This window comes from Cyprinodon variegatus, unplaced genomic scaffold (genome assembly GCF_000732505.1).
Source record: "Cyprinodon variegatus isolate N-32 unplaced genomic scaffold, C_variegatus-1.0 Scaffold347, whole genome shotgun sequence".
Taxonomy (NCBI): domain Eukaryota; kingdom Metazoa; phylum Chordata; class Actinopteri; order Cyprinodontiformes; family Cyprinodontidae; genus Cyprinodon; species Cyprinodon variegatus.
In genome coordinates, this window is record NW_015150800.1 from 829,363 (window position 1) to 842,626 (window position 13,264).

General features: G+C 35.6%; 1 protein-coding gene across 2 annotated transcripts in view; it reads left to right on the forward strand.

Moving 5' to 3' along the window:
- LOC107091688 (solute carrier family 12 member 7-like) overlaps positions 1–13,031 on the forward strand; it is a 38,371-nt gene extending 25,340 nt beyond the window's left edge. For both annotated transcript variants that reach the window (XM_015385765.1, XM_015385766.1), the window contains 12 exons: positions 4–102; positions 1,474–1,593; positions 1,805–1,909; positions 2,879–3,047; positions 4,087–4,282; positions 4,639–4,808; positions 4,925–5,056; positions 5,188–5,295; positions 11,321–11,490; positions 11,881–11,895; positions 12,170–12,303; positions 12,679–13,031. In XM_015385765.1, coding sequence (XP_015241251.1) covers positions 4–102; positions 1,474–1,593; positions 1,805–1,909; positions 2,879–3,047; positions 4,087–4,282; positions 4,639–4,808; positions 4,925–5,056; positions 5,188–5,295; positions 11,321–11,490; positions 11,881–11,895; positions 12,170–12,303; positions 12,679–12,770 — 1,510 coding nt within the window. In that variant the 3' untranslated portion in view covers positions 12,771–13,031. The remainder of the gene's footprint in view (positions 1–3; positions 103–1,473; positions 1,594–1,804; positions 1,910–2,878; positions 3,048–4,086; positions 4,283–4,638; positions 4,809–4,924; positions 5,057–5,187; positions 5,296–11,320; positions 11,491–11,880; positions 11,896–12,169; positions 12,304–12,678) is intronic.
- Positions 13,032–13,264: the final 233 nt, after the last annotated feature.

Consider the following 13,264-nt stretch of genomic DNA (forward strand, 5'->3'; position numbering starts at 1 on the left):
TAGGTTTTTCCTCATGTGCTATTTGTTTGTCAACTTGGCCTGTGCAGTTCAAACATTGCTACGTACACCCAATTGGAGACCCCGCTTTAAGTTCTATCACTGGTAAGAAATTAAGAAATTTAAAATACCTACAGTGCGTTTAGTATGTTTGCCTTCATGAATATGCAGAAAACACTGATCATCAGAATATACAAAACCCTGAGACAAAGATACCAAAATAATTACTTACCACTTTGCAAAACCTCCGGAGGACTAAAGGTGAAGATTTTTCATCTATATTCAGTATATTTAAAAGTCAAATTGTGCTGGAGGTTTCTTCCTGTTAAAACAGAGTTTTTCCTCTCCACTTTCGGTACAAACATGCTTAGTGTGCGGGATTGCATTCGAGTCGATGCAATCAACTGGTTTTTCTTAGATAGAAAACTTCTATCAAACATTCAGTCAAACTGAATCAATTTGACTGTATGATCTGGTGAACTGTAAAGTGCCTTGAGATGACATGTGTTGTGAATTGGAGCTATATAAATAAACTGAATTGAATTGAAATTTAATTTAACTGATATGCAAAATCATCTTTGGTCAACAAGTTATACAATGAGAAAGATGGAGGGTTATAATCCTACATGTCCATGTTAACATATTTGGTCTGTCAGAAATAGATAATGGTGGAGATAGATCATCTGTCCAGCAACAAGATTTTTTATTTTTGAGTTTCTGGATTACCTTTAGGTTGATTTGGAGCAGGTCACAAATAGAAGCCATATTTGCAATTTAGCATCTTTGATCCAATGATTAGCTATATTTGAGATATATTTAAATGATTTCTGGCCAATATACAGTCCTTGGCAGGTATCGATGCTCCATGCGGGATGTCCTGCTCAAACACTTGCCTATGTAACTTAACGTGGTCAAATCCATCGCTAAATCAACCATGCTGCTTTTTGTCTGTCTGAGCTCCCATTTAATATGATAGCTAATATGTCTTTCGGCAACAAAACAAATATGAAAGTTACCTGATCAAACATATTTTTTGGTCTGTGTTGTAGGATTTTATCTAGAGGTTTAATGTGGCCTATATTTTATAAGTAACTCTCAACTTCTCAGTCTGCTGATCCAAAGTGATATGCTATCAGACTTCAAAACAGAGAAAGGCTGTTTTTCTTGCGACAGTGCAAGTTGCTGGTTGCTTTCAGGGGCGTTAAACTTGAAATGAATAGGTCTAGTGCCCCTAGTGGCTAAAAGTTGCACAGTTTGGCTGTAAAGCCAAATGTCAAAAATGCACAGTTAATGTAAGCATTTTACATATAAGGAATACTTCAGAAAACCGTTGATGGAAAAGTATAGAGTTTTTGTGGAGAATTTGTACGTAGATATTGATGGAAACCCCATTAGTAGAGCTTTAAGAAATACATTTATTTTATTTTTTTTTCCTGTAAGTCTGTTTCATTAAGAACTTCTGTTTGTTTCCTGCAGGGCTCTGTCCTTCCTTGGCATGAGTCTCTGTCTGTCTCTCATGTTCATCTGCTCCTGGTTTTATGCCCTGATTGCCATTGTGATCGCTGGCTGTATTTACAAATACATTGAATACAGAGGGTGAGTTCGCACATTTTGAAGCCAAGAGATCATTTTGGAATTGCTGTAAAAAAAAAAAAGAATTGTGACTTTAATGGGATCATTTCAGCTTTAATTTGATGTCCCAGTGTCCCACTTTTTTTTTCTTTTTTTGGCAATCGGTGAAATGCAATTCTTAGAGCCTTTAGAAAACCATTTGAGTAGAGAAATTATGTTTTCCTGTTTGATGCAGAGCTGAAACGGAGTGGGGTGATGGAATCAGAGGTCTGTCATTAAATGCAGCCCGTTATGCTCTTATTCGCCTTGAAGAAGCACCGCTGCACACCAAAAATTGGAGGTGAGTGCCATTACATTTACACAGAATAATTCAAATATTCTTATATCCTCTTAAGCCTCCAATCCCAGTAATAGGATAGGAATTTAACTTCCTATTCTCCAGGTTCATTGTTGTAAGTTTCTTCTACATGAAACAGACATATGTGGCATCCACAGAAACATCAGAGCATTGGCGAAAAGCTGATGTAAACAGTTTAAGTTAATACTAAACATAGAATCACAGCAGATTGAATCAGAAGGTAAACAAACTCTAAAAACTTGCTCTCAGCTGCCTAACAGGAAAAAGGCCAGCACATCTACTCAGAGCAGATATCTTACAGATGGAAAAAATAAGTTTTATCACAATCTAGCCAGGATTTACACAACCAGCAGCAAAGGCGGTCCAAATGTTTTTTTTTTTGTTTTTTTTTATCATTTTCTTTAATTTTTTTCCAAGTTTTTATTTGGGGCTGATATTAGTTAACATCCACTGCATAAAACACATTTTGGCTTGCTCATGACATTTTAAGGTTTATATAAACATACCGAGGTGGATAATCCAGTTCCAGAAAGTTAAAATATCCATACAGAGACTTGCACAAACCATTTGCATTCCTAGCTCCATATTATATATTGGGTGCTAATTACAAGGTCAAGTGAACAGCATGAAGGAAAACTTGAGAGAGTTTTTACATTCTGGACCTGGATTATCCACCTCTGATATAAACATATAATGCAGTAAAAAAAAAAATCCCCATTTCTTCTTGCTCCCACACTCATAGTGTCTGAATTAACCACAACTGCTGTGATGTTTAAATTTAGCTGAAACTCCCTAAGTGTGTTCTTTATTTTGCTAATATTTTTTTTGCAAATACATTACGTAATTATGAAGAGGAACTCAATCAAACATAAATAAGCTATTTAAATTAAATGTATATATTTGTTTCTTTTTTTTTGACTGAAATTATCTGCTGTTTGTAATTTTTTGCAGACCACAGCTGTTGGTGTTGTGCAAACTGAACTCTGAGCTTCAAGTGAAGCACCCTCGTCTCCTGTCCTTTACCTCACAGCTCAAAGCAGGCAAAGGACTAACTATAGTTTGTTCCGTCCTGGAAGGGACATACATGACACGTAAAGAAGATGCCAATCTTGGAGAGCAGGTTTGGCTCCTCTGTTCTACTTTTGGTCAGACTGTTATGCTCATCTCTCCTATAGTTACAAATTCCTGTATACAGTGACACCAACTAACTGATGACAAATGGGAGTGCAAGGGTTTTTCTTTCTTTGTATCTATTTAAACCCCTTCTTTAAGTAATAACCTTGTTTTTAAGCTATTTAAACATTCTAAATATATATATTTTTTTCATTTTAGGGGGAGTAGTGCTTAAAAGGGAGGAAAAACTACACATAGCTTTCAGCATTTGATTAAAAATAAAAACCTAAAATGTCAATCTCGTACCCTTAAATCAAATCAAGTGCTTTTTTTTTAGGTTTTACCACACTCATAGTCTAGTTGTGTATAATTTACTTAAAAAGGTCTAAAAACTTCAAAGTGCTTCAATTATTCAACCACCAATACTGTGGCTAACCTTTTAAGATACTGTTGTTGGTAATTTCCAACAATAGATATGTTCAAATAAAAGTATTAGAGGGAGTAATACTTTTTTTTATATTATCTATATATTTAGTTGATTTAATAAAACAGAATTAGAGGGAGAGGGTGAGTACTTCCCACCGTTCGACCCCTCCTAAACCATAAAAAAATGGCTACCCTCCTTTCATAGCAAATACTAAGAAATGCTTTCATTATTACTGATTGATGCATCTTCTCATATCACTGCTCACCAACTATCAGTCATTATTAAAAAATGTTTTAACTAAAGAATTTGGTGTATAATATCTGATGTTCTGCACCAACAGTACAGTTAGGATTTACAACCATTCGTTCAGAATGCAAATTCTGCACCAATTTCAACACCTGTTTCACCTCTCTACCTTATTAAGAGTGTTGTAGCATATAATCCTCCCTATATATGAAAATATAAGCTGACATTGATAAACTTTATTGCCTTGAAAAGTGTATCACCATTTAACACAGTTAGTATGAATTAGATAAAAAAATTTAAACTACTGTAAACGTGTTATTTCTTAAGTAGGTTTTTCCTCCATCTTTAACTAGCCTTTTTTTTACTAATCCAGAACATGAAAGCGACTATGACAGCAGAGCGAACCAAGGGCTTCGCCCATGTTGTTGTGTCGTCCAGCCTGCGAGACGGTTTCTCCATAATGATCCAGTCTGCAGGTCTGGGAGGAATGAAACACAACGCTGTGCTGATGGCCTGGCCTGCAGGCTGGAAGCATCCCACGGACTCCCTTCCTAGAAGAAACTTTATAGGTAAACTATGCAATACTGCCATTTATAAACTGAGTTTATAAACTGAGCGAAATAAACATTTACTTGTACTTGGATCACCCAAGACCTATTTTGAAAGTGTAAGGAAATTTGAGATATTACGGTTAAATATTGCATTTCACAGTATAAAACCTCCATTAGACTGGTATAAACATACCAGTTGTTAAATAAGGAAGTTAGGTCCTCCTGAAGGCGGTTATGCCTTTGAACTTCCATTCCGGTTCTTTTCCTGGGAACAAGTTACCTAGTATAATTATTCTTGACTCAAACTGGATAAAACCATATAAAAAACTTTTAAATTCTCTTGCATTTCTCCATTTTTTTCTGTCTCCATCCAGAGACGGTGAGGGAGACGACAGAAGCCAATCAGGCTCTCCTGGTCGCGAAGAACATCGATCATTTCCCAGACAACCAGGAACGACTGAAGGAGGGAGCTATTGACGTGTGGTGGATTGTCCATGATGGTGGTCTCCTCATGCTGCTGCCATTTTTACTCATGCAACACAAGGTGCATGCTCACCACAGCTTTTATGTCTGCAGTGTAACGTTGGATTATTTGGTGGAAGGAATAGCATATTGCAACGTATATCTTCCATCAGCTGTTACTTATGCAAGTATTTGTAGGTGTGGAGGAAGTGCAAAATGCGGATCTTCACAGTGGCCCAGCTGAATGATAACTCCATCCAGATGAAAAAGGATCTGCAGGTGTTTCTATATCATCTACGACTAGATGCAGAGGTGGAGGTGGTAGAGATGGTGAGACAATACAGATTTCCCTCATTGTCTTTAAAATGGCAATAGCATGACTTACCATTGCAAAAAATAAAAATACTGCTTTATGGTTTTATATCTGAAATCTGAATATTTCCTGTATTGTGCTTCTATAGCATGACAGTGACATCTCAGCCTTCACATATGAGAAGACACTGAAGATGGAGCAGAGGTCCCAAATGCTAAAGGAGATGCAACTGTCCCGTACTGAGAGAGAAAGAGAGGTATAATCACTCATGAAGTAAAACCTGTTTTAAAGTAACAATACACTGTAAATTTAAGGCATCTTTTATGCTCTGTAGTGTTTCAGTGCTCCAGACCAACCTTATGCGCTGGTTGCAGTAATTTGCCTAAAATAGCTTTAGCCTCTCTTATGTGCTACTCACAGCTTATATTTAGATACTTTAACATTTTTGAAGTCAAGAAACATTATAGCAGTGATAACATGCGGTGTCATAACTGTATGTACAAATTGGTAATGTTATTATTAGAGGTGCAGCGCTCCTTTTCTTTTTTCTTATTCAATCCATTACAATATATGGGCTGATCGTAGCAGCTGATATCAGATAATGGTCCGATTAATCTGTTGATTGAATGAAACATATGTCGCCATGTGAGGGGAGGGACGACATAAACATTGTTAGAAAAAAGGTTACAAATTAACACAGATATAAATGTACTTTATAGTATTTATTAACAACTAAGTAGCAAAAATAAAGAAATAACATTTCCTTGTAAAGTTCACTGGATTGGATCTATGATTACTAATAAGCTATCCAGCTAATTATTCAATATCCGATCCAAATATCAGATCATTATTTTATAAATTATAAATTATTTATATTTTAGAAAGAATTATTGAAAATATACAGAAAATAAAACTTAATTCTACAAAGATTGTATACATACTCTTCCATTCTGTCTTTTATCTATAACAGGTCTGTGAAACAATGAGACGTTGCCTCTAAGTGAAACAGTTTAATAAAAAGATAGTACGGTAATAAAAAAGAACAACAACCCATCGCTTTATAAAGGTTGTTTTTAAGACAGTGGCTTAAACTTAACAATGCAGCAAATCCCTAAAGAGGACATCTGTGGTATTTGGGCAGTTTTTACTGTTTATAAGGAGACCAAAAAATAAATATACTTACCAAATATTCACCCTGGATTTTCTTTTAAAGCAATGATTAAAAATGCTAAATCATTTCTCACTGTCTGCTTATTTGAGTAGGCAAAGTGTGAAGGACTAAAGGCAGGCTGTAGATTTTAAGAGATGATTTTGCAGATTTATCAATGTCTTCGAATATGATATCTGCATTTCAGAGTGTAGGTTTATGGATGTTATCATGAAGGTTTCAAGGAAATTATGTCTAAGTTAATCTTTTGGCAAAGTGATGTCATCTTGCCTGCAAGCCCAGTTATTACTGTATTCTTTTGTTCACAAACAAGGAAACTCATCTTGTCCAGCTCCCGTGCAAACGTTTGTCTGACCCAAAATGGATCAACCAATCAGATTATGGTGTTGTCATTTAAGGCAGGACACATAGCTGTCATAAAAGCAAGAGCTGCTAAGCCCACAGCCAGATCAAAGTGAACATATTTCTCTTTTAAAAAATGTATCTTTTATAGAGGAACAGCAAGAGTATAAATTGTAAATTGTTGTGGTGTCTACTGCGTATTCATTTGTTACCGTGATTAGCTAGAATAAAAATTGATAGACTGGGACTTGGTGCTGTTTTGCCCAATTAACTCAGAAGTTTCTACTGAATGTCCCTCCTTCCCATGAATAGATTCAATTGGAGCAGTCCCAGATTAATTGCTAAACTTGAATGCTATGCATTAGCAATCTGGCCTGCCAGATGAAAAATCATTGGCCTTTTTACAGTCAAAAACTCTGAGATTATGGCTTCGTTCACACTGCAGGCCTCAATGCTCAATTCCGATTTTTGACGGAAAATAATCTTTTTGCATTGCCGATCACATTTCCAAATATATGCGACTTGTATATGATCTCCTTTATGAACTGCACTTGTACAGCTTAAGTGTTCTGCATGCGCACTAGAGAACGAAATGATGTTACCAGCCAGCGTGCTCTGTGTTTACCAAAGTAAATATGGATGGTAGTGATGGAGCTCATCTAGCGATCTTTCCCAACCTTAAAAACTCAACATTTTCAAGATGGTAAAAAAAAAGACTGCTTTCAGCGTTATTGTTCGCAATGGTTGTTGTTTTTCTTCCCACTTTTGTGTAGCAAGACACAGAATAGTGACCTTTGTTGAGTATTATTGAGGTTCAGGTCGGATAAATGCGACCATTTTTTGAAAAGGACCATTTAGCCAAGTGGCATGGGTTGCATTCGAAAAAAATCAGATCTTTGTTGTCCAGACTGTCATGAAAAGATCAGAAACAGGATGCATATGGATAAAAACATTTAATTTGGTTCACTTCAGTCTGCTGTGTGAATGTAGCCAATTTTTGCTGTGAGCAGACCATCAATTACAATGGAGATTGCACAAGTTATTAGACAAGCTGCTAAAAAGTAAAACGTATAAATCAGACTAATCCAAGTGCAGCAAGCATCCAGTTACCTTTGAATACTGCGTCAACATTGCAAAATAAATATAGACTGCACTTGAGTGGAGTCCTTTTTTTTCTTTTTACTTTTGACTGAAAGAAATGTTAGGCTCACCAGTGCAACCAAGAAAAGAGGAAAAAGGGTTGTATGTTTAACCAATTTGGTTATATTATGGAGCTCTGTTACTAAGATATCTCTGTTTTTGAACTTCGTATTTTAATAACATTATGTTTTTAATGGACCATGGGCTTAGATTCAGAGCATCACAGATGTGTCGCGTGGCTCCATTAAGAGGAGGAAGTGGCCTAATGTTGACTCACCGCTCAACACTCTGAGCATTCCAGAGGATGAGGTAGCCAAGCTCAACAAACGGCTTGTAGCAACCACTCATGGTTTCATCCTCCACCTCATTTTTCATGTCATTTTTCCTGGCCCATATAATTCTGTCATTCCAGCTGCAGCACTTTGACAAAGATGCCAACATAAAATGAGGACAGTTTTACTTTCTTGCTGGTTTTGCATGATCATGTCTTTCTGATCAGAATTAAACTCCAGCTCATAAGTCTGCTTCTGCTCATCATTTACATGTTTTTCATGCTGCATTCTCCAGACTGGGTAGTGTAAGTGTCATAGCAGCAGGGGCAAAAATCTTTCCTGATATCAATTAACATATTTATTCATCCTTTTTTTTATTGTTGACCCAGAGTTGTTTAATTAAAACTGTGAATAAATGAGCCTTCCTTGCTGAGGGGGGATGTTGAGGCAAGCATATGGGACCTCATGCAGCCAAGATATTTATTTTGTAAAAATTAAGTTAATGTTTCTTGAAAGATGAGATGTTTTGCTTTACTTTTTGATTTTGAAAAATCTTATGGAGCAGTCAGCGTCTTTAAACTGTTTGAACAAAATGTAGTTCCTTTTTGAATCTTTTTCTACATTGAAAAAAAGAGAATCAGAGGGAAAGTGACAATCTTGGTGTGGGTACCTCTTTGCTAACTTAAGTCGGTACCAATATTCAGAAGATTTAATCTGAAAAATTTAATGCAGAGAAGTAATTCTCAGAGTTATTATGGAGCTACCAGGATCTGGCATTGCCTGAGCTCTGTTTTACATGATTTTAATCTGTGCCTCCTACCAGTGCAGAATCCTTTCATGGCAATGTTGGCATCATCACCATAAGGAAATATTTATATAGTTTGGACCATTCGAAATGTATAAAATGAAAACTGAAAAGAAATGGCACTGGGCAAAAGGTATGACTTTTTTTGATCCTTTAAATTTTTAGACTTGGCACCTCTATACCCACTGTGATTTCTGTGTTTAAATCTCAGTATGAGTGAGCTTTTTCTGTGAGACTCATCTACTCGTTATATCCATTTTACATATATATATATATATATATATATATATATATTTTTTTTTTTCCGATTTAGATTGTTGACATATTTTGCTTTTTAGGTTACAATTATATTTGGGAACCTTTTTAAATATATAACTACAGCAGGGCCTTGATAGGTGATGCTACTTTATGCTACTCTATCTGTTGCTGGATACATACAATTTTTTTGGCATTACTTTAGGTTAAAAATGTATCAAGGCTAAAAAAGATCATTCTTATTGAAACCCTTTTGTATCCTTCGCCATCACCAAAGTGTAATTTGTCTTTCTTATATGAGAGGATACATTTACTTTGTGCCACGTCATTGCTGGCTTTTGAATCAGTATGGGAGCAGGACTGTGTCATCCTGTTGCATTCTATTAATTGCTATTATAATTTTATTGGCTAATCTCTGAGAGGTTAGTGTTCCAGTTTATCATACTTACACCTTGTCAAGGTGCACCTTTATGAGCATCTATGACCTTTAGGTGCACCGGTGATTCACTGAGTACGTCTGTATCTACTCCTGTCTTTTATTTTGACCTCATGCATTATTTTTATTTTGATTAATATTTGGTTTGCTCTTTTTTTCTTGCAAAGAATTTTATAATCCTCAGGAAAGAACTCAGTTAAAGCTCTTCCGCCAAAAAGTTCAGTAAACTGTACACAAGGCCTTGGCCAAAAAGGTCTATATGTGATGTTGGAACTTAAAAATAAGACTGCCACTAGGGGAGGACAAAGTTATTTAGTAAAAATACTCATCATTACTAATAACAGCAGGAGATTATAGACGGTTTACACTGACACATAGTGGTGTTTAGAAAAATGCAGGAATAAAAACATCAGACAAAATATTGCTTACAATTATACAGTTATAAGAAGCAACTGAAAATATACAATAAAAATATATATATGTTAAATTGTAATAAATCCATCCATTTATGTATTAGCAAAAGTAGAGATGTTATTCTACATGTATGTGTTTAATTTATCACAGTATGATACAAAATACACAAATATTAGATCAACATTTAAATCATTTTTTTTAATAAAAGGGAAATCTAAAACTTCTAACTATTATAGGATGAAGTATTTGAATTTCTTTAAAATTGGTGAAAGTTGACTATATTCTTTTCATGTTTTACTGTGATTTTTTTTAAGCTTTCTCTCTGGTTAAATATATATATAATCAAAAATAACTTTGAAACAGACCAAGAATAAAGTAAATTTAAAGGTATAGTGGAGGATTTTCATTAATATTTTAAAACATCCGCCCTCACCACTTAAAAAAAAATACATATGCACAACCCTGTACCCGCTTCCGAGAGGGAACGCCTATTAAACTCATGAGAGGGCATGCAGGAGCACATTTATCCTCGTGCACGCTCTGTTTAAAAGTTGCTGTTTGCATTGCACAAACAAGCTTACTTTTCAAAAAAAGATTTGCAATTTTTCCCACTAAGTCAGACTCAACACTGGTAAGTGAAAATGGGGACAAGCACGTATGACGGCCTTACGTAAACATATCACAAGAATGATTGACAATTAGGAGGACCAGTTATTTTGCTGATCCACCCAGCAAAAGAACGTCCCCCACTATACCGTTACATACCTTAATATTTAAGATAATCCAATTTTATTTAACCTAAAACCGAAAATGTAAAGTATATTCTTACAGCTTGAAGATGCATAAAAGCAGATTTTTTTTGTTGCTCTGATTATGTTACAAAGGCTTAAGCAAAATGATGGAATAGTAACTAAATTAAGGAATTCACTTATGGAGCACAGTAGCATTTATTGTTGTTGTTCATTTTAAGCTAGTGCAATTTATTTATATATTGCATATATAAAGTACTTTATTTATATCTTTTTTTTCCTATATACTAGCTAACCAGTCAGGTTACCTGTTTAGGTACTGTAGCTTCCCACTGTCTGCTTCTTATATTACCTGTAGCTTTGAAGCAGGGTTACCTTAATATGATTAATAAGTTGCATCTATTTGATTTCTACACAGCCATTGTTATTTAAATACTTCTTCACAGCCAAGTTGTTTTTTTCAGCCATTATTCCCTCCACCCCTCCTAACAAAAATCCATGTACGGTATTAGGTTCTATATTCGATTTCTTTTTTTTTTATCTCCATAAACCTGCTTCGCACTTCATTGCTCTTATACTTCACACATATCATGACCCGTTTTCTTTATATTTGTATGTGTGCTGTGAACAGCTCAAGCAAATTATCCAACATGTTCAATACATAATAATTTCAGTAGTTCAAATTCAATGTGTCGTTTAGGCCCAGCTGATTCACGACCGGAACACAGCATCTCATTCCGTGGTCAATGACAAAACAGATGGAGCCACGCCTGATCGTGTCCACATGACATGGACAAAAGACAAACTGCTCAATGAAAGGAACAAACATAGAGAAGGCATGGCAGTTAAGGACATGTTTAATATGAAACCGTAAGTAGAACCATCTCTGCTGCACAACACAAGTAAAAAGTACAACAGCTGATTTCTTCCCAAATATGATGGGTTCAACTTAATATTTGGTGTCTTTACCAACATTTATGCTGGAGGATCAGATTATATCTTTAAACTGGATTGAAGAACTAAATACAGTTCTTCAATTCAGTTAAAACATTATATGAAATAATACATTTTAGGCTGCAAAATGTTTTATTTACAAATTGGATGTCCAGTTTTTGTCTTTATTAGGTACACTTATTTTCCCATGTAATATATTTTACTGGGATTCACTGCTGCAACAGTTATGAAAGAGTAAAGTAATAAGTTCTTATTTTGTTTACAATGCTGAATTTGTATTTTCCCTTTTGTTTCCTGCTCATCCAGTGAATGGGAGAATCTGTAAGTTGTTCCGTCTTTCTGTCTTTGGTTGCATGTGCTGAAATTGTTGTATGCAAGTTTCTGTAATTTTCTTTGCATGAAAGGGGTTGCATGGCAGCAAAAACATTCAATGATGGTGTGATATTAAATTACAGCTCAATGTAAGCTAATTTGCAAAAAGGATAATGTCAAGTGTGGCCATCTGCTATGTCTTGCTTTATGTCCTAAGCACAGGCTTTTTTTAGAGGCTGAAGGTTTTTCTTAGCAAAACTTTTATTGATGTCTTTAATTGCAGAAACCAGTCTAACGTCCGGAGGATGCACACAGCTGTTAAGCTGAATGAGGTGGTGGTGAAGAATTCCAAAAATTCCCAGTTGGTCCTGCTCAACATGCCAGGCCCACCAAAAAACAAAAAAGGCGACGAGAACTGTATCCTTTCAGACTGTTATATGATTCTTACATCTGTGTAATTTTACCCACTCCTCTTTGCACGATCAGCATTGATTGGGCCTGAATAGGTCGCCATACATATTCAGTCATCTTCATGAGTTACTGCTTGTACCAGTAATCTTTCATTTTGTTAAAAATAGTTAATTTCCTTCTTCATCTTAATGAAAAAAATATTTATATCAACAGTTTAATTTAGCTGCATTTATTCAGTTTAAAAATGTATTCAGTTTAGAAATGTATTTGAAACTGTATTTTTCAGTGGCTACTGCCAATAATGAAGTTCTTTAAAAACTACTGATACAAATAAACCAGCTGATGTGTACCATATGTCCTTAACCATGATGTGTTTCTCAGATATGGAGTTCCTGGAGGTTTTAATGGAAGGACTGGACCGCGTCTTGTTAGTTCGAGGGGGAGGTCGGGAGGTCATTACTATCTACTCTTAGCATAATCTAGCTTTGAATCACATCACATTTGGAGAAAACATGGGGCGGTGTATACCCCGCCTAGAAGTCAAAGAATAAAACAGCACTAATGATGGGAATCATTGTCTTAAAGCTGTCTGAAGGGGAAAAAAAGCAAGTTTCAGCTGATGTTTTAGTTTCATGATCTTGCTCTATAGGAAGGGGGGTTAAATGCAGCAAGATGCTGAACTTAGGATACCCTCTATTTGTACAGAAAGCTCTCCATCCCTTCCAACAGGAAAACAAAAACATCCTTTCTAATATTCTCTCTGAAAGACTTGCCATTTCATGCAATGCATGATTTATTGATGGCCATTTTCCTGAAGAGGAACATCTTCCTGTTTGCGCCCACATCTGAGTGATGTCACAGTGAGATGGAGACGAAATGAACGTTTTACTTCAGTGCCAGTTCCTAAAATGGTATTGATAATGAGCTAATCAGTTGTTTGGATGCCACTGTTTTTGTTGTCTTTGCT